The sequence below is a fragment of the Molossus molossus genome, unplaced genomic scaffold (assembly GCF_014108415.1).
Source record: "Molossus molossus isolate mMolMol1 unplaced genomic scaffold, mMolMol1.p scaffold_m16_p_18, whole genome shotgun sequence".
Lineage (NCBI taxonomy): Eukaryota > Metazoa > Chordata > Mammalia > Chiroptera > Molossidae > Molossus > Molossus molossus.
The window spans coordinates 53,667,411-53,688,896 of NW_023425353.1; the positions used below are offsets into that span (position 1 = coordinate 53,667,411).

Sequence of the window (21,486 nt, forward strand, 5' to 3'; positions counted from 1 at the left end):
GGGTTCGATTCCTGTCAAGGGCACGTACCTTGGTTGCGTTTGTCCCTGGCCCTGGTTGGGTTGTGTGGGAAGCAACCAGTCAGTGTGGCTCTATCATGTTGATGTTTCTCTCTCCCCTTTCCTCCCACTCTATCTGATGATAAGTAGAAAAATATCCTCAGGTGTGAAATAAAAATAAATAAAGTAAAACAAATTTTTGCCTGGCCAGTGTGTCTCAGTGGTTGAGCATTGACCCATGTACCAAGAGGTCACTGGCACGATTCCCTACTAGGGCACAAGCCCAGGTTGTGGTCCGGATCCCCAGTGGGGGATGTGTAGGAGGCTGCCAATCTGTTCTCTCTCATCGATGTTTCTATCTCTCTCTCCCTCTCCCTTTCTTTCTCTCTAAAAATCAATAAAGAAAAAAATACAAAGAAAAGAAAGAAAACAAATTTTCTATTGATGCTGAGACAGCTTGTTTCTTTGCTGATTTTATATGTTGCTGGGTAATCTTTTCTGATTCATTATTTCATTGTGAGTATAGTCCTTTGAAGTTCCTGGCTTCATGTGTGGTAGTGAAGGGGATGTTTCTCAGTTCTCCGTCTTTGGGTAGTTTCCAGACCCTGTCTCAGATCTCCATGAGCATTTTTAATTCATTTTAATTGATGGTATTTTGGGTTACAGAAACAGTGGACATCCATCATTCCTTAATGTTAGTTTATACTTATTGTCTTGGTAATTCACACGTATTTAAAGGGATGTCTGTTATGTATTAGTCTTTATTTTGGGGGTAATTTGTGATGGGAGAATTTCTGGTTTATTCTGTTAACCACATTGCTGGAAATGCAAATTCTTAAATTAGATTTTTTCTTTTATGTAAAAAAAAAACCAAAACAACAAAAACAGTGCTTGGTTGAGAAAAAGAAACATTTTTTTTTTTTTTTAACATTTTCTTTTTAGCACGCAGCAGAATTGATTAAAACAGTGGCATCTCGCTATGATGAATATGTCAATGTGAAGGATTTTTCTGACAAAATCAACCGTGCCCTTACTGCAGCAAAGAAGGATAATGACTTCATATACCATGATCGAGTTCCAGACCTCAAAGATCTAGACCCTATTGGCAAAGCCACACTTGTGAAATCTACCCCAGTCAATGTACCCATTAGCCAGAAATTTACTGGTATGTCAAGTAGTTTAATCTTACTCATCTTTTCTCTAGTTTAATCTGTTTTTGTTTTGTAGCTCAAAATCACACAATCGCTCTTGTATGCTTTGAACATAATTTGTATTCATATGGCTCAAAATGAATATGAGAATAAAAATTGTTATTCTCCAGTGAAATTTTAAAATGGAAAGTAAATGGCCATAAAGCATATGCAAAGTATATAACAGAGTCAGAAAACTTGAAACTGCATTTGAGTAATGATAAAGACCTTAAATAAGCAGTTGTCATTTTATTAACATTTGTTATATTATTGAAGGTTCTGCCATTAAAAATAAACATTCATAAATATGACTTAAGACCTATCAAATTCTGGAGTCAGGATTTTATCAGATAAGTACGTTATTATATACTTGCATATTGTAGATATCTGCAATGTATGGTGGCCTGTAGCTGAGATCCCAAGGATAATTAATATTCTAAGTTATTGGGAAAGGGTGATTATTTATTTCTATTTAACACAGAGTGTTTACATGTGCCAGTAACTCTTTTAAGCACTTTACAAATATCTCATTTATTTTTATCACAACCACATGAACTAGTTACTGTTATTATCACCACATGACTGATGAGGATACTGATGTACACTGATTAAGTAATTTACTTGTCTATGGTTGCACATAGTTAGGAAGTGGTAGAGCTGGAAATTGAATCATGGTACTGAAGCCCAAAACAAATGAAGAGTTTTCTGTGTTTAACTCTTCACTAAAGATTTCTTAAACTCAATGACAGACACATCTAAAGGTAAGAAATCTAAGTCCAGAGAAAAAGCTTTCATTGTCATTGTCCATGAATATAGTGATCTAAAAATTCTCTTCATCATTGTACTTGCAGTAGTGATTTAATTTTACCTTTAAGTATTTGTAGACTTTTTATTTGGACATTTGAAAAGAAATATGAACAGTCACTTTATAATGTGAATTTTTGTGAAATGTCCATCCTAATTGTAGATCTGTTTGAGAAGATGGTTCCCGTGTCAGTGCAGCAGGCTTTGGCTGCCTACAACCAGAGGAAAGCTGATTTAGTTAACAGGTCAATTGCTCAAATGAGAGAAGCCACCAATTTGGCAAATGGGTAGGTAGAGCTTATCTTTCATAAATTTATATCTAAAGTTCTGATGTTTTCTGTTGGATTGTTGTTGTTTTTTTTTTAACATCCTCACCTGAGGATGTTTTCCATTTATTTTCAGATAGAGTGGGAGGGAGGAAGGGAGAGAGAGAGAGAGAAAAACATCGATGTGAGACAGACACATCGATTGGCTGCCTCCCGCACGACCCTGGACTGAACTGCGACTGAGGTATGTGCTCTTGACCAGAACTGAACCTGAGACTCTGGTCTGCAGGTCGACGTTCTAACTGCTGATCCAGACTGGCCAGGGCACTATAGGTTAGTTTTTGTGTGTGATTTTTGGTTACTTCTCACCAGAAGATATTCCATTGATTCTTGGAGAGAAGGGAAGGGGGCAGAGAGAGAAATATTGATGTGAGAAAGACACATCAATTAGTTGCCTCCTGAACAACCCCTACTGGGGCCAGGGATTAAATCTGCAAGCCAGGTATATGCCCTTGGCTGAAATTGAACCCGAGGCCCTTTGTTGTATGGACTGATGCTCTAACCACTGAGAAACACTGTCCAGCGCAGGTTAGTTTCCCTTTTTATACAATTTAAAATAAATGTGACTTCTGGTCAAGATGGCGGTGTAGGTGAACGCTGTATCGTGTCCTCCCACAACCACATCAGAGTTACAACTAAACTACAGAACAACCATCATTCAAAACCGCCTGAAATCAAGCTGAATGGAAGTCCTACAACTACGGAATTAAAGCAGCAGCCACATCCAGACTGGTAGGAGGGGCGGAGGTGCGAGGGGTGGTCCCACACCCACGTGTAGCAGATAAAATTCAGGAGAATACCTCGGCTGGGAAGGTCCTCCCTGAGGACTGAGGGGTCCCCGTCCCACACCAGACGCCCCGCTCATGGTTCCAGTGCCAGGAAGAGAATCCTCGTAACTTCTGGCTGGAAAAACCAGCGGGAACTGAGGCTCAGGGAGGCTGAGGCGGCTGGAGCTCCAGGCAGCTCCTCTTAAAGGGCCCACGCACGGACTTATCGGACTCCCTCCCTCTAAGCTCGGAGGGGAGGCAGCTCCCTATAGGGCCCGCGCACGGACTTCTCGGACTTACTCTCTCTAAGCTTGGAGGGGAGGCAGCTCGAGGGGCACCAGAGACATACAGGGAAGAACTGAGCTGTTTGGCAGTGGAGCGAGGGCTGGAGAGGGGGCTTTCTCTGGGACAAAAGTGCTGTCAGAGGCCTTTGTTCCTTTGGTGAGCCCTTCCCTGGGGCGGCAGACAGTCACCATATCTGGGACTCCAGCAACCTGGCTCACACTGGTTGCCCCACCCCACCCAACTTTCAGGCCCACCCAAGCTGTTGCCACTTGCTTAACCATAGGATTGGCCTGTCTTAGATCCTCCTTCAGGTTTTCCTAAATTCTTTCAAATAAGCAGTATCTGGTCTCAGATAGCCATACCTCTCATTAAGTAATACACAGAAACAAACACAGGGAGGCAGCCAAAATGAGGAGACAAAGAAACAGGTCTCAAATGAAAGAACAGAACAAAACCCCAAGAAAAGAACTAAGCAAAATGGAGATGAGCAACCTAACAGATGCTGAGTTCAAAATACTGCTTATAAGGATGCTCAATGAACTTAGTGAGAACCTCAGTGAACTTAGTGAGGGCCTCAAAAGCATAAAAAAGGACCTGTCAGAAATGAAGGAGGCGTTAACTGAAATAAAGAATAATTTACACAGATTCAATAATAGTAGAGTACATAAATCCAAGAAGCAAACCATCGATTTGGAAAATAAAGAAGCAAAAAACGCCCAATCAGAACAGCGAAAAGAAAAAAGAATCCAAAAAAATGAGGATAGTGTAAGGAGCCTCTGGGACAACTTCAAGAGTGCCAACATTCGCATCTTGGGGGTGCCAGAAGAAGAGCGAGAACAAGAAATTGAAAATCTGTTTGAAACAATAATGGCAGAAAACTTTCCTAACTTGGTGAAGGAAACAGACATACAAGTCCAGGAATCACAGAGAGTCCCAAACAAGATGAACCCCAAGAGGCCCACACCAAGACACATCATCAAAATGCAGAAGGTTCAAGACAAAGAGAGAATCTTAAAAGCAGCAAGAGAAAAGCAGTTAGTTACCTACAAGGGAGTTCCCATAAGGCTGTCAGATGATTACTCAAAAGAAACTTTGCACGCCAGAAGGGAGTGGCAAGAAATATTCAGAGTGATGAAAAGCAAGAACCTACAACCAAGGTTACTCTATCTAGCAAAGCTGTCATTTAGAATCGATGGACATATAAAGAGTTTCCCAGACAAGAAAAAGTTAAAGGAGTTCATCACCACCAAACCATTATTATATGAAACAATGAAGGGTCTTTTTGAAGAAAAAGATAAAATATGTGAACAAACAAAATGACAATGAATACATATCTATCAACAATGGAATCTACAAACAAAATGAACAGGCAGAACAGAAACATTCTCATAATACAGAGAACATTTTGTTGGTTTCCAGATGGGAGGGGGGTTGGGGGAATGGGTGAAAAAGGTGAAGGGATTAAGAAGTACAAATTCATTGCTAGACTGACAAGCCTCAAAGGGAAAGGGGGGGTTAAGGGGGTGGGAAGAAATAAACCAAAGAACTTATATGCATAACCAATGAACACAGACAATAGTGTGGGAAAAGGTGGGAGGGGACCGGGAGTGGGGAAGAGGGGGTCAATGGGGGAAAAATGAGGAACATCTGTAATACATTCAACAATAAAGATTAAAAAAAATAAATGTAATCATTTTAATGTGCATTATGTATATTATAGTATATAGTACAGTCCACTATTGTTACAGTGTGTAATACTTTTATAGTATGTATAAGCACCTACAGTATATACTCAAAATGTGTTGGGTGTCTTGCACTTAGCGTAATGTTTTTGAGATTCATATATGTTGTGGGTATCAGTTTGATTCTTTTTATTTCTGAGCAGAATTTCATTTCAAATATCAGTTTGTTTACTCTTTCACCTGTTGATGGACATTTTAGATTGTCGATGCTGTGAACATTCATGTACAGATCTTTAAAAAAAATTTTGTTTTTTTTAATTGATTTTAGGGAGAGAGGAAGGGAGAGGGAGAGAGAGATAGAAACATCGATGAGAGAGAACATCGATTGGCCACTTCCTGCATGCCCCCCACTGGGGATTTGGCCCACAATCTGGGCATGTGCCCTGACCGGGAATCGAACCGGCGACCTCTTGGTGCATTGTTCAACGTTCAACCACTGAGCCACACCGGCCAAGCCATGTACAAATCTTTATGTTGACATGTTTTATTTCTCTTGGGTAAATAGGGTTAGAATTGTTGAGTTGTATGGTTAGTACATGTTTAATTTCATATGAAATGGAAAGATTGTTTTCCAAAGTGGTTGTTCAGTGTATATTCCCACCTGCACTGTTTGAGAAGTGTAGTTGCTCTGCATCCTCATCAGCAGTTAGTATTGTCAGTGTTTTTTTTTTTTTTTAAATTGAGTCTTTTTAATTTTAGCCATTATAATTTGTGTACCATTGTCGCATTGTGATTTAACTTGCCTTGTCCTGATTAATGAAGACGTTGAGCAGCTCTTTATGTGTTTACTAGCCATTCATATATCTTATGTGAAGTGTCCGTTGAAGTCTTTTGCTAATGTTTAAAACTGAGTTTTTCTTCTTATTAATCTTTAAAGAACTCTACATATTTTAGAGGCAAGTCCTTTGTCAGATATATGTAATTGAGAATATTTTCTCCTAGTTTGATTTGTTTTTTTCATGTTTTTAATTTTGATGAATGCATGGATTTTGATCTCATTTTTCTTTTTCTAGCAAGAAAGCAACATAAGCTCAACATTCCCTCTGTTATATAAGTGAAATAATAGAATAATTGTTACTATGCTACAAACTGAGAACAGATGAAGATTCTGTGATTAATACTTAGATCAACTATGTTCTTGACATTTTGTGTAGATGATATGAAATAACTATATTATGTATTCTGATTTGTCAGGAGTATAATAAAAAGATTTCAGTTTTTAAGATAGATTTTTTGACTTTTAATTGCTTAGATTGAAAGAAGTTTAGCTTGAACTGTCAGCAAAGGTATTTATTATATTTTAATGTGTAATTCTTTTTGGATTTTAATTCTGAACCATGTGAACTAAATAATGGAATTCCTTTAATGATTTTGTTTTTATTTTATCAGTCACTGATTTTCTTTCTTTATTTTTCTATTGAAAGGGCTTATCTACTTTTGGGGTGGTAACTCCATTGCTGTTGATTTGGATATAGGAGATTAATGTTTGAAAGGTGATTTCAACTTCTGTATAACATAATATTTCATTTTCTCAGGGTGCTAGCTTCCCTTAATCTTCCAGCAGCTATTGAAGATGTATCTGGAGATACCGTACCTCACTCTATATTGACTAAGTCCACATCTGTGATTGAACAGGGAGGCATCCAGACTGTAGATCAGTTGATCAAAGAGCTACCTGAACTACTACAAAGAAATAGAGAAATCCTAGATGAGGTATGTTTTAAGAGAGTTACTTTTTAAATAAAAACAGTTTGACTCCTTGGTGTCCAGCAGGGATTAGTGCTGGAGGCTTCTTCCTATTTGGTTTCACAGGGAAGTGTTCATCATCTTGATGAATTTACTGTGGCTTAGAGCCTGACCTTTAGCCTCAACAAGAATTTCAGTTAAGTGAGAATAGGTTCATACGTATCTGTAAGGGTGTGTAAGTGGACATTGCTGAAAATCATTGTGTAATACTAGTCTACTGTGAGAAATTACTGTCACACAAACTGTTCAAAGTGTTCATAATTTATACTTTTTTACATATTAAAGATTGGATTTCTTAGTGACTATGGAATCGAACAAAGGAAGTTAGGCCATCAAATGTTTTATAAGCTCACTGCATCCATCTTCCAGTACTGAGGACATTTTATCAATAGGAATGAAACACAAGTTTTTTGGCTGAAGCCAACTGTTTGCCAGCGTTATTCTCCTTTTACTGTGCCTTTACCTCTGTCATCTAAATGATAAATTTCTTTCTTCAGCTATAAATATAGTCAAGCTGGTTGTATTGGCTTTTGCCAGTTTAGAAGTCACGTCTCTCTTGGGTGACTTTTGTTATCAATGGTTTCATCCCTGATGTTCTGATTTTTCAGTTAACTTTTAGAGGATATTGTATTTACATCATTTCCAAATACTTTGGGCTATAATACTTAAGTACTTACGATGTTGTGAACCTTGACTATGAGAATATTTACTTCCCAGGTTTATTTAAAGGATGAACTAAACTAAAACAGTGACATGCCTAGCCTATGGGACACACAATATGTGCTTAATAAATTATAGCTATTATTACTATTACTATTATATTACTATGGTGATAATATTACAATTATTATAAGTGATATGATATAACTGATATTGAACAGGGAGGCATCCAGGTTGTTAATCAGTTGATGGTAGTTATTTACCTTTCAGTGCAAATCAGCTGTTGCATAAGGTTAGAAAACGTAAATGGAAACTTACTGCATTATTGGCCTGGGAAATCTGATGAGGGGCTCTACATTTATTTTATAATCAACATTACCTATGTAGACATGTCAATAATCAGAAAAACTAAGGAAGCAGAATTGGTGTTACATAGTTCAGTACCAAAGCCTTCCTGTGTTGAACTTGTTAGAAATGCAGAATGTCAAACTCTGACTTACTGAATCAGGATCTGCATTTGATGAGATCCAAAGGTGATTTGTGTGCACATTAACATTTGAAAAACCCTGCTGTTAAGGTCATAGTAGACTTTATTCGTGAGAATACCTGTAATCTTTTAAAATGTGTTGATTTGTGCGTCTAATAAGCTTGTTATCAGGTGTTGCAATTGAGAGAACATTAGAATAGTAGATGGACACTGGGAGAAAAAAGTGTAGAGAGATCTCACCTACTTGAAAGTAGCAAGCAGTAATTGATAGTGAGCGAGAGGGTAAACACTGGAAAATGCAGGCAGAGCAAGTCAAATGGGAAGCAGTCTGGAGCATGCAGTAAGTAGAAGTTATAGTAATAAATCATTATTTAATATTTAATATTTTACACATAATTGACTTGTTAAAGTCTCTGAATGTGGAGTTATATTTAGACTTGGTTCTCAGTTCTTACTCCTTACTGTGATCCTGGGCCAGTTACTTAACATTTTTATGTTTCAGTCCATTCATCCAAAAAGTGGAGATAAGATAGTTGTGAAGTGAGATTATATATATGCCCATTAGTTGTTAGTTGTTTAAATATTAAATAAATATTACTGTATTTCTTTGATTTTAAGATCTCATTGATTGGAAGATGCTTTTTTGATTTTGAAATGAATTTTATGGAAAAAGAACATTGCCTAATGAAATACTATATATTAATTGTGAGGAGCATCTTTATTAGAAATATAAATGTGAAACAAGCTCATCTTATAATTAAGGGAAAACTGGCATTATTAGTGTGCATGATATGTCTGTTGTTTGCCTCTGTTAATACGAGGAACTTTTACTTGTTGTTCCTAGCCTTGTGAGTTAGAGTCACTATTATTGTCAGTTGCACTTGGAGAGGGTCATTTTAAGTTGTGAAGTAAGTAGGTTGTGAAGCTGGTACTTTGACTATTCATTTCTCTGGTAGCTTTTAGAAATTTAGATTTTATATTTCAGAAAATCTTAACTTTTCAGAAGTTTTGAAGAGTCCACTAATTTTTTTTTAAATAAGTTTATCCTGCTTGAGACCTGTGGGGCCTTTTAGTTTTAGATTCCTGTCCATGGATTCTGATTCTCCAGTTACTCTTTTTTTCTTTTCTCTCATTATATCCTAATGAATTTCTGTTAGATTGATGGTGGTGCTTCTGGAACAGTTCCTCATGTCTCTCAACGTTTCCTTTTCTCTTTGTGCTCTTGTTCTCCTGGGACTGTCTCAGGCTAGCCTTGCAGCTCATTAATTTGCCTTTTAGCTGTGCCTTTTGTGTTCTTCAGCTGTTCTGTTGCGTTTTCAAAAAAAAAATTATTTGGTAGTTTTTATTTCTAAGACATCTAATTGGTTCTTTAAACAAATCATGTATATCTCACAACTACATGTGTGGTTTTTTTCCCCGTAAAATTTACATAATGTAAAATTTACCATTTTAACTTCTTTAAAAGAAATGTCCAATTCAGTGGCTTTTAGTACATTCACAGCGTTGTGTGAGCATCAGTACTTTCTAAATTCAGAACATTTTTATCACTCCAAAAAAGAAACCCTGCACCATTAGCAGTCATTCCTTATTCTCCCTTCCCCCTGTTCCTGACAGCCACTAATCTGATTTCTAAGGATTTGCTTAATCTGGGCATTTCATATAAATGGAATCATAAACAATATGTGGTGTTTTGAGTTTGCCTTCTTTCCTTTAACATGTTTTCAAGGTTTATCCATGTTGTAGTGTGTATCAATACTTCATTTCTTTTTTTTTTTTATCCTCACCCGAGGACATTTTTCATTTTTTTTTTTTTATCCTCACCCGAGGACATTTTTCCATTTTTTGTTCAGATAGAGCGGGAGGGAGAGAGAGGAAGAGAGAGAGAGAGAGAAACATCGATGTGAAGGGACACATCGAGCCCTGGCCAGTTTGGCTCAGCGGTTAGAGCGTTGGCCTGTGGTCCGGAGAGACCCGGGTTCGGTTCCCGCTAAGGGCACGTACTTCGGTTGCAGTTTGTCCCCGGCCTGGTGGTCGTGCGGGGTGGCAGCCACTCGATGTGTCCCTTCACGTCGATGTTTCTCTCTCTCTCCTTCCTCTCTCTCCCTCCCACTCTATCTGTACAAAAAATGGAAAAATATCCTCGGGTGAGGATAAAAAAAAAAAAAAAAGGACACATCGAGTGGTTGCCACCCGCACGACCAACCAGGGCCGGGGACAAACTGCAACCGAGGTACATGCCTGTAGTGGGAACTGAACCCGGGTCTCTCTGGACCACAGGCCGATGCTCTAACCGCTGAGCCAAACTGGCCAGGGCTACTTTATTTCTTTTTATGCCTAAAATAACATGCCATTGTATGGATATACCACATTTTTTTATTCATCAGAGATAGATATTTGGAACATTTTCACTTTTTTTAAATCCTTACCTGAGGATATTTTTCCATTTTTGTTCAGATAGAGTTGGAGGGGGGAACAGAGGGGAAAAGGCGGGGGGAGAGGGGGAGAGGGAGAGAGGAAGAGAGACATTGATTGGTTGCTTTCTGCATGATCCCAACCAGGGCTAGGGACTGAACTGCAACTGAGGTATGTGCCCTTGGCTGGAATTGAACCTGCGACTTTTTGGTCCTTGGGCTGATGTTCTAACCACTGAGCAAAACTGGCCAGGGCCATGGTCTTAGTTATTCTTCCTTTTTAATTTTACTTAGTAAGGTAAAGGCTCACCTAACTCTTAATTTTATAAAATTTTTGTTAAATACATTATAACATGAATTTTTGCAACAGAAACTGTTGTACCAATGTATATTCTAACCACTAATGTAAGAATAGTCTCATATCACAAATTCTCATGTCCTTTGAGTATGATCATTTAAAAAATGTTTAAAATTTTTTTACCAGAAGTGATAGCTCATTGTTGTTCTGCTTTCTTTTTAAAAAGTCATTAAGATTGTTGGATGAAGAAGAAGCAACTGACAATGATTTAAGAGCAAAATTTAAGGAACGCTGGCAAAGGACAGCATCCAATGAACTCTATAAGCCTTTAAGAGCAGGTAAAAATGTGCATAAATGACCTTCACGTGAATAAAGTCTCGGTTTGGATCCACATTTTTGCTTGATTAAATTAGGCTCAATTGTAAACTTGTCTTTACTGTAACTCTTGCTATTATGAAAACCCAAGTGTTTTTCCTCAGTTCAGTGTAAGATATATAAAAATATAACAGATAATTCATATTCATTATAAGAAGTTCAGATTCTTAAGGGTATAAGTGAAAATTAAAATGATCCTATATAGCTTTTTCTATTCAGCCATATGCATATTTTATAAACATAAATGGGATAATATTATATGTATGGTTTTATAATTTTATTTTACTTGAATCCTGGTAGGTAAAAGATGATTTGTAACAGTTAATTTGAAGCCAAATTATTATTTTGAAAACTTTAGTTAAGACTTTGTTCTTGTTAAGATACATGATGTCTTAATGGTAGCTAGAGACTTGTTTTATTTATCTCTGTAAAAGGAATTAATGCTATTGAGATTTTTCTAAAAATATATCTGCCGTTATTTAAGTCAAGTTAAAGCAGTGATCCTTTGAGAGAGGAATACTTTTTAAATAAGTTGTAACAATTTTGGGAGTGAATGATTTCTTTCTGTATTCATGAGTTGTGGGAAAAGATGAGTCAGTAAGCTTTTATTTGATGGACAGTGACCACAAATGTATTTTAAGGTATAACAGTGCTTTTGCTTTATAGTAGGATTTTCAAAAACAAAAATGAAAAGACTGACAGGAGCTGAGTTTCTATTATCTAGTGAATTGGGGCCTGTAGAAGGGGAAAAAACTATTTTATAAGAAGCCTCCTAAGAGAGGAACTCCAGACTGCTGAAATTTAAGTACAAAAACGGTACCCGTAGAAAGAGAACAGCACTAAAAGTATAACCAGCCCATTAACATTACTGTTAAAATCAGTGCTGTACTCTAACATTATTTTTCCCACAGAGGGAACTAACTTCAGAGCAATTTTGGATAAAGCTTTGCAAGCAGATGGACAAGTGAAAGAACGTTATCAGTCACACCGTGACACCATTGCACTTTTGTGTAAGCCAGAACCTGAGCTCAATGCTGCCATCCCTTCTGCTAACCCAGCAAAGACCATGCAGGGCAGCGAGGTAAGATGCATTTGATGTGTCTGGTCCTTTATTTATGAAAACTATGTTCAAGCTATTATAAACAACAAATTGCTGGTTTCTTATTGGAATCTTTTTAAAAATGTAGATGTTAATTGCGGTCGTTATATTTAAAGTAGCATGATATATATATATATTAATAGGTAATTGTAACAATACCATTACTATCCTGTAATAATAATTTGCATTTACTGAAGGTCTCCTGTAAGCTGGGTACTGTATTCTAGATACTCCATATGTTCACAGTATTTAATGAAGATTTATAAAAGGGAGAATATTTCCTGAAGTGGAAGGACTGGGTTTAAGCTAGATACTCTTCTGATTACAAATCCTTTGTTTCTTACATTATTCTGTATTGTCTTCCACCATTCCACCACATTCCACTGGACTACCTCTGAAAAGGAAATTGACAAGGTGTCCATCATCATGGCCTTTCTAACTGTTGACAGGAAGGAGAAAATCAGTAATGGGGCATTCGTTTTAAGTGGCATTAGAGGGCACTTGTATACTATAACACTATAAAGGGATGCTTTTGAATCATGTGGGATTAAGTCAGAGACTACCTGGATTGAATAAGAGAGATCAAATTCTTAATGCTATGAAGAGATGTACCAGAACCTGCTTTCTCTCCCAGTACATGGAATAAACATGTGTTTTATAGCTTCTGTTGTATCTATCTTTCTCTCTCTTTCCTTGTCTAGTGTGCTCTCTCCTCATGTATCTCTATCGCTCAATTTTTGTGTTGGAAAATAGGATATCTACTTACTTGGCAAAAATTCACTTTCCCATACCTCATGAAAGGTAGGCAGTATAGTGTAGAGTAGATAAGAGATTGGTTTTGGAGTTAGGCAGACTTAAGTCTCAAATTTCACCTCTGCTTCTTAGTATCTGTGTAACCTTGGGAATGTTACATCCTTTTTCCATGACTCAATTTCTTCATCCAAAGAACAGAGGTAATAAATATGTACCCTATGAGGTATTGTAAGGGATACATTAAATTACATTTATCAAGTGTTTAGGACAGTGCCTGGTATATAATGAATGTTCAGTAACATAGCTTTTGCTAGTGTTATTGCTGCTGCTGTTAAAGTCTGAGTCCACCAAAGGTACAATGTCTGTATATAAATAAATCTGATGTACTATTTATACTTGGCTCTCTGAGAAATCATCTCTTCCTGACCTTGGATGCACCTTTGTATATAAATCCCTTCTTGAAATTGGCTTTTTTTTTTTTTTTAGGTTGTAAATGTATTAAAATCCTTATTGACAAATCTTGATGAAGTAAAGAAGGAAAGAGAGAGTCTAGAGAATGATCTGAAGTCAGTGAATTTTGACATGACAAGCAAATTTTTGACTTCTCTGGCTCAAGATGGTGTGATAAATGAAGAAGGTCTTTCTGTTACTGAACTGGATCGAATCTATGGAGGTCTTACAACTAAAGTCCAAGAATCTCTAAAGAAACAGGAAGGAATTCTTAAAAATATTCAGGTAAAGTTTATATACTTTAATAAGATTTATGTTTTAAAAAATTAAAGAAAAAATAAACCTGGTCTAAATCTGTGTTCCTTTATTGTCATTTTTGCAAGTGTACATATTAATAAAAATCTGTAATCATTATTGATTGTTTTGACCTGCACTGAATGTGTGCTATTTTTACTTAAGGAAAGATTTAAAGCACAGTGCTACCCCAAAAGAAATATTAGGTAAATTTCTAGTAATTCTTCTTTTAATCATATATGATTTTCATAGTTGGAAAAATATCAATAAAAATGTTAGGAGCTATGTTAATTTGATAAATAAATGTAAATGCATAAATCTTTCTTTTAACAAGGTCTCACATCAGGAATTTTCAAAAATGAAACAATCTAACAATGAAGCTAACTTAAGAGAAGAAGTTTTGAAGAATTTAGCTACCGCATATGACAACTTTGTTGAACTTGTGGCTAATTTGAAGGAGGGCACAAAGGTACGGTGTGTAAAAGAAGCAATAGCTATCCGGTATAGGTGTGAATGTATAGTTTCGGAAGTTAATTGTTTTTTTCTACTTGGACCACATTATTTTTTACCTTGAATTTGTTAGCTTTTGCCTCTGAGAAGTTTGTTATAAGAACTTAATGAAGGTGGCAACATTTCATGGGAACTTTGATGAATTGTGTATTTCATGAGACAGAAAACTGTTTAGATATTTGATATAACAGGAATTAGCCCAGAGATATAAAAATCCAGTGACATTTTTTTGGGGCGGGGTGAAAAGTTGACCAATTTGAGTGAAACAGAGGAAGCAGAACTGAGCTGTGATGGGGAAGGTGCGTCAGGATGGCGTTTACATTCTGTGCTAGTGGTTGGATAGTGATAGACTTCTGATCTAGTCTCACAGTGCTTACTAGATATGCTGTAAGTATTTTATTGCCTGTTCTTTAAATAGTTTAGGGAAATGCTTATATTTGATTTTACTTTGCTTATGAGGGATCAAGTGATTTTTAAGTTTTTCAGACACACAACTTCTTTGGTACTTTAATTCCATAATGCTTATTGAATAAAGTTATCTTGATGTAAATGCAGTAGATATAATATAAAGCCCTCTGAAGAGAGGCTAGAAATATTGCAGAACCGTTCAAAATAGAGAAGATAATAAAATATACTTTTAATTTGGTTTAAAATGCTTTGTTGAAATAGATAAGTGGAGAAAACTCTTCAGAGACCCTTTGGAAATTCTTCTGAGGACTTCTGAAATGATGCCTGCATTTCTGAAGTGAATGTGCTAATTTAGTCCTTCCTATGAAATAGGTCTAGTGTCTTAGGAATTGGGAAGATGTACATGATTGTGAAACTTTTAACTTATTGCGATATAATTTCTGGTGACAGTGTTCTCTAAAAGTGATTCTGTTATTTTTATTTTCTTTTGATATTTACTGTTTAATATTAAGTGTTAGACTTAAGTAGTATGACTGTGTCTCATGTAGAAAATTTTAGTTCTTCAGTTTTATCCATATTGATAAATGAGCTTTAGATTGTGTTCCTTCCTCCTTAGATTAAAAAATATTCTGGTTTATTACTTATATTTGTTCTTTGCTTATAGTTTTACAATGAGCTGACTGAAATCCTGGTCAGGTTCCAGAACAAATGCAGTGATATAGTGTTTGCAAGGAAGACAGAAAGAGATGAACTCTTAAAGTAAGTTTGTTTTCTGTATCAAATTGTTCTTAAAGTATTTTTCTTAAAAAAGAAAACAAAACAAACCAACCATGTGGAGACTTTTGGGGTAAGCTTGGCAGTATGAGATAGCAATTTCCTTCCTTTGCTCCTGGGTATTTTACAGAACAGCAAGCAAAAAATTGCATGATCTGCCAACAAAAGGATAAAAAGGAGCGAAAACTCTAGATGTAGGAAGTACAGTGATGTCACAGAAATGATAATAAAACAGCTCAGGGTGGCAGATCTCAGGAAATGACAATAAACATAAGCAATTTACCTTATAGTGGCAAATAGGTTACTTACATAAACTAAAGGTACAGAACGTGGAGAAAACAAGGTGAATAGCTCAGAAAATATCAGTGAAATCACTTTCTGAAGGAGACTACTGTGCCAGTAACAGGATTCATTCCATGCTGAGTAATCAAGAGAGTTGACACAGCACTGATATGAAGAGACTATATTTATTATGGTGAAAAAACTAACAAACGTTATTAAAACTTAATAAAGAACATTCACCAGAATAATATTGTCAAAAGACAGATGAAAATTCTGAGTTAGCCCTGGCCGGTTTGGCTCAGCAGTTAGAGCATCGGCCTGCGGACTAGAGAGTCCCAGGTTTAGGTCCCGCTAAGGGCACGTACCTTGGTTGCAGTTTGTCCCCAACCCTGGTTGGGGTCGTGTGGGTGGCAACCACTCAATGTGTCCTTTTCACGTCGATGCTTCTCTCTCTCTTCCTCCCTCCTGCTCTATCTGGAGATATATGCAAAAGTGTCCTCGGGTGAGAATAAAAAAAAAAAAAAAAGAAAAGAAAATTCCAAGCTAACATTTCACTATGAAATTGAAAAAAGAAAGAAAAGGATTAGGAAGCAGTTTTTCCAAGGCATGCCCAAAACAGAAATGCCAGCACTTGAGATGGTGAGTAAACAGGAGGTGATAAATGTGTCAGAATTCATGAAGGAAGAAGAGAAGAACAACCATTACAGATCAAAGATGAAATGGGAAGGAGCACAAAAGGAGAATAGAGACAGTGAAGAAAAAAGAAACACAGAGAGTATAAATGAGGAAATCAAAGAAAATGAAACCAAAGTATAGATAGAATTAAAAAGAATTTGAGATGGTTAGAGAAAATCCAGTATGTGAGATTGAATTTCCCTCATAGAAGAAAAACCAAAACAGTGAATAAAACAAATATTTAATGGTAATGCTCAAGAACCTTTTCCTAAAATAAATGGAAGCTTGTTGAAAGGATATATCTTTTGGTTGGGAAAAATTAACAAGAACTGACAACACCAAGGCATATAATTACTAGCCTTAAAAGACAGTGGCAGAATCCCTTAGGTAGTCAGGCTAAAACATCAAGTCAGTTTATAAAAAGGTAGAAAAGTTTAGGCTGGCAATACTGTATGCTGGAAGAGAGTAGAGTGATTGCTGTAGGCACTGAAGGAAGCAAGCATGAGCCAAACTCATTCAGATATGTACAAAGCCTCATGTTCATTAGTAATGAGCATGAAGAACTCAGACTGTTGTACTCATGAGCTATTCTTGAGCCCTCAACCCACACCTCTATTCACTGCTCTGTCCATGTTTCAACAGTTGTCCATAGAAAGATGGGAGAAGATAGCAAGGAGCTACCTACCCACACTCCTAACAAAGAGCAGGGCCTCTTGATTTTATAAAGTATTTTTAGTTAACCTTTAAAAAGCAAATAATGAGAATGATTTTTTAAAAACTCACTGCAACTTAAACAAATTAATCTTATTGATAAGAAAATCCAACAAAGATGTAAACAAAACAGAACACAGCCTTCAGACCAGTTTCATATACAAATATGGATGTGAAAGTCCTAAATAAAATACTTGCCATTGATATTTAGCAGTATGTTACAAAAGAACCATTACCACAGGGAGTGGGCAGTTACCCTAGTAATGCAATGAATGGTTCAGTATTTCTGTATCTAAGGAAAGAGATTCTCTTCATAGATGAAGAAAAGCGTTTGAGAAAATAACTATTCTGGTACTCAATAAAATGGTAGTAAATGGATACTTCCTTTACATGAAATAATATGTGCATATCTTGTCTGTCTACCTACGTACCTACCTACCTTCTATATCTGTACAAAACTCAGCATCATGGTTAATGGAGAAACACGATAACATTGCCCCTAAAGTCAGGAAAAGACAACAGATGCCCACCATCATCAACACTGTTATTTAATAATATATTGCCAGGTACCAGCCAGTACAATTAAACAAGAGAAAAAAAAATTTAAATATAAAAACTGGAAAGGAGGAGGTAAAACTGTCATTCCTTACAGACTTTATGATGGTACAACTTGCAAACCCAAGAGAGTCAAACTCTGCAAATAATAAAAGAATAATTACCGAAGATAGTCTATCAGAAAAATAATTTTAGAAATGAATAACTTTCATATAAATAAATAAGGAAGATATAATGGAGGAAAAGACCCCACTTGTAGTAGGTAGGAGCAAAATGATGATATACACGAGATCTGTATGAAAGACACAAGAGACTTGAGCAAGTTGAAAGACATATCATGTTCTTGGATAGGATGACTTAAGTTCATAAAGTTGTCAACTATAAATAAACTTAGGCATTTGACATCATTCTGATTAAAATAATCAACAGATTGCCATTTGAAACTAGACTAGTGAATCCTAAAGCTCAAGTAGAAAAAAAGTTTAACGTCATTAGCCCGGAAAACTGAATAAAAAGAATAATAAGGGGAAACTAATTCTACCAGATATTAAAATATATAATATTGTCTCTATTAAAACATAGTATTGGTATATATTTAGACAGACCAAAGACAGAATAGAAAATAGAAATAGAGTTAAATGCATATGTGAATTTAGTGTAAAAATTCTCTTAAACCAAGCAAAATAAATTAGAGACAACTGCCTGGCTATTTAGAAAACAAAGTCATTTTTATACCTGAACAGATTTCAAGTTTATCAGACTTGAAATGTGTAAAATGAAATGTAAAATCTAAGAGAGAATATAGGGGCACTCCTTAGTAAAGCTGAAATGGGAAGGGTCTTTCCAACTCTGACTTACAATCCAGAAGCCATTAAAAACGGGGATACATTCATAAACACATGATAAGCAGAGTCAAATATAATGAACTGGGGAAAATATTTGAAATTTATTATGAAACAAAAGGCTTATTTACCTAATTTATAAAGAACTCCTAGATAGTAAAGAGGAGGAAAAAAGCCCAATAGCAAAATGAGCAAAGGATACAAACAAATTTAGCAGATGAAGAAATACAAGTGGCTCTTAAAGCATATGAAAAAAATACCTACCCACATTCAATATAAAATGCACAAATTAAAATTACTCAGAAATAACATTTTTCAGATTGGCAGAAATCAAGAAGTTGTATAACATGCTTTATTGGCACACATGGGGAGGGCAGGTCTTGTTGCTGTGAGACTGCACCAAGGTGCAGTCTGTGTGTGGAGTAAGTTAGCACAGGTCAGGATTACAAATCCATATATCCTTTAAGGCACTGTTTTTGAGAATTTATGAGGATATATTAGCATGTGCTAGAAATGACATATTTGTGAGCTAATTCATTTCTGCATTGCTTGCGGCAGTAAAAGAATAGAAACAAATCAAACAGGGCTGGTGAAATGAATGAAGCTACATCTATACAATAAAATACTATGCAGCTATTTACAAAAAGAGAATGTTTTCTGTTTACTGATATGGAAGGATCTCTAAGATAAATAGTTCATGTACAGTTTGTAAAGTATGGTTTTTTGGTGTACGTAAATAGGGAGAAAATACATTTGAATTGTTTTATTTATGCATAAGAATACTGGGTGGGCTCATAAGAAATAAAGAATAGTGGATATATGTTTGGGGAGTGAATGATGGAGTGGGAACTTGGCAGACGGGTCTTTCGCTCACTTTTTAAATTTTTGACTCGTGAATGAATATTGTCTTTTCAGAAAATTACCTATTAATCTAAATAATTAATGGGATTCTATGCTTTTATAGTCAAAGCCAAGTATTCCGATTTTTATTTTCAGGACTGTGTTCATCTACCCCCTCCCTTTTTAAGTTTTGAGCTGTAGAACCCTTTCTTTGCTCAAACTCAATCTTATAGAGACTCTCAGTTTGTAAAATAGATAAAAATGGATCTAGATCAGATCCAAGCAAGGTGTGGGGCATGGAGCGGGAACTTTTGCCCTTCTTCCCTTCTTCCAAGTAGCACCCATCGAGACATCTGTGCAGATCTCCCAAACTCTGTAGCTCAGGACAAAGTGAGAGCTAAAAAACGCTGAAAAAGATTTCTAAGTTTAAATTGGAGGGTGGTTACTATGGCAAATCAGGCCAAGTCTAGCCTGCTGCTTATTTTTGTAAGTAAACTTTTATTGGAACACAGTTAATCTCTTCATTTCTATATTGTCTACAGTCACTTTTGCACTGACAACAGCAGCATTGAGTAGTTGTACAGATATACCTTGTGTCCTGCAAAGCCTAAAATACTGACTGGGCCTTTTATACAAAGAATTTTGCCAGCTCCTGGTTTAAATCACTATTTTTGCGTCAATGATAGTTGACTTTCTAGTTGGACTGTTAGTTTTTCCATTTAAATCTTTAGTGTAAAATGTGTTAACATAACTTTTTAAAGAATTTTTATAGCATTTAATAGAAGTTCATGGTTTAAGAAGAAAATTGCGGATGTTTTCTTTTCAAATATTTCATATTTAAAATCTTTAGTATGAAAATTAGGTTTGTTACTATTTGCATGTGTATTTTTATATTTATACTATAAACAAAATCAGTTCTGAAACTGGCATTAGCTTGTCAAGTGATTTCACCTCTGATTTCAAGGTGTGAATGAATGATGGAAAATAAGATCAATAGTCGTAATACAAATTTGAGGGTTTATTTTGTTAAAATCACTGTTAATACTCAGGACCAAAATTCTTTAAAATATTTTTATTGAATGTAAAATAGAAACACAAGAAAAGTATATATATATAGATGTATATATTGTTGAATTTTCACAAACTGAATATACCCCTGCAATGAGCACTTTTAAATACCCAGAAGTACTGCTCATGCATCCATCCAGTCATTACCCATTTCCCCCATGGCAACCACTTCTCGACTGTGAGAGTATAGACTAGTTTTCTCTTGTTTTTGCACTGTAAATGGAATTTATATACAGTGCATAAGCTCTTTTGTGACTGGCTTTCAGTCAACATTATCTTTGTGAGATTCATCTGTATGATGTTTCTGTATATATTTTATTATATGAATATACTACAAGTTTATTTAACTGTACTATTGAGTATTTGAATAGTTTTTAGTTTGGGCCTATTATATTGTAACTAGTATGGGCATGAATGTTCTAAAACACAACTGTCCAATATGTAAAAGAATAGAAACAAATCAAATGTCTAGGGCTGGTAAATTAAGTAAAGCTACATCTGTATGGTGATACTGTATGGTTACATATACAATTTAAAATTTCTAGTATCCACATTAAAAAAGCTAAAAGAAACACAAAATAAACTTCAGTAATACATTTTGATTAACCCAGTATATTCAAAATATAGTAACATTTCAAAATCAATGCAGAAATTATGGAGATATTTTACTCCCCGTCTCCCCCACACTGAATCTTAGAAATCTGGTGTGTATAGCACATCTGTTTCCTTTAGTGAGATTTTGGGATAGATTTCAGTTTACTGTTAGAAGAGATTTAAAAATATTTTTCTGGTTTTTAATACTATATTTTAATGGTCTTTTCAACTAAAGCTTTTATGAATTTACCTTTAGTAATAGATTTTGAGTTATCTTTTAACATGTGCCGTATTTTAAAAATATCTTTGGAAAGTGTTTATTAAGAAATTTATAAAATGATTTGACTAGATTAGCTTTCTCACTTGTTGTTTTGGTTCTTGTAAACACTGATATAATACCATGATTAAAATATTAGTGAGGTGACTATGAGCATTTGTAATTTTCTGATTATTATGTAATTTTCTGGTTATTGTGTTAGGAGTTTCTCATCTAGGGTATGACCTCTTATTAAGAGTGGGCAGTCTTTTAGGATCACTTGTCCA

General features: G+C 35.6%; 1 protein-coding gene across 2 annotated transcripts in view; it reads left to right on the forward strand.

Moving 5' to 3' along the window:
• Positions 1-21,486, forward strand: part of LOC118633030 (programmed cell death 6 interacting protein) — a 54,824-nt gene that overhangs the window by 29,698 nt on the left and 3,640 nt on the right. For both annotated transcript variants that reach the window (XM_036266442.1, XM_036266443.1), the window contains exons 8-15: positions 940-1,162; positions 2,155-2,278; positions 6,647-6,824; positions 10,940-11,051; positions 12,000-12,169; positions 13,427-13,675; positions 14,019-14,153; positions 15,267-15,361. In XM_036266442.1, the coding sequence (XP_036122335.1) occupies positions 940-1,162; positions 2,155-2,278; positions 6,647-6,824; positions 10,940-11,051; positions 12,000-12,169; positions 13,427-13,675; positions 14,019-14,153; positions 15,267-15,361 (1,286 nt within the window). The remainder of the gene's footprint in view (positions 1-939; positions 1,163-2,154; positions 2,279-6,646; positions 6,825-10,939; positions 11,052-11,999; positions 12,170-13,426; positions 13,676-14,018; positions 14,154-15,266; positions 15,362-21,486) is intronic.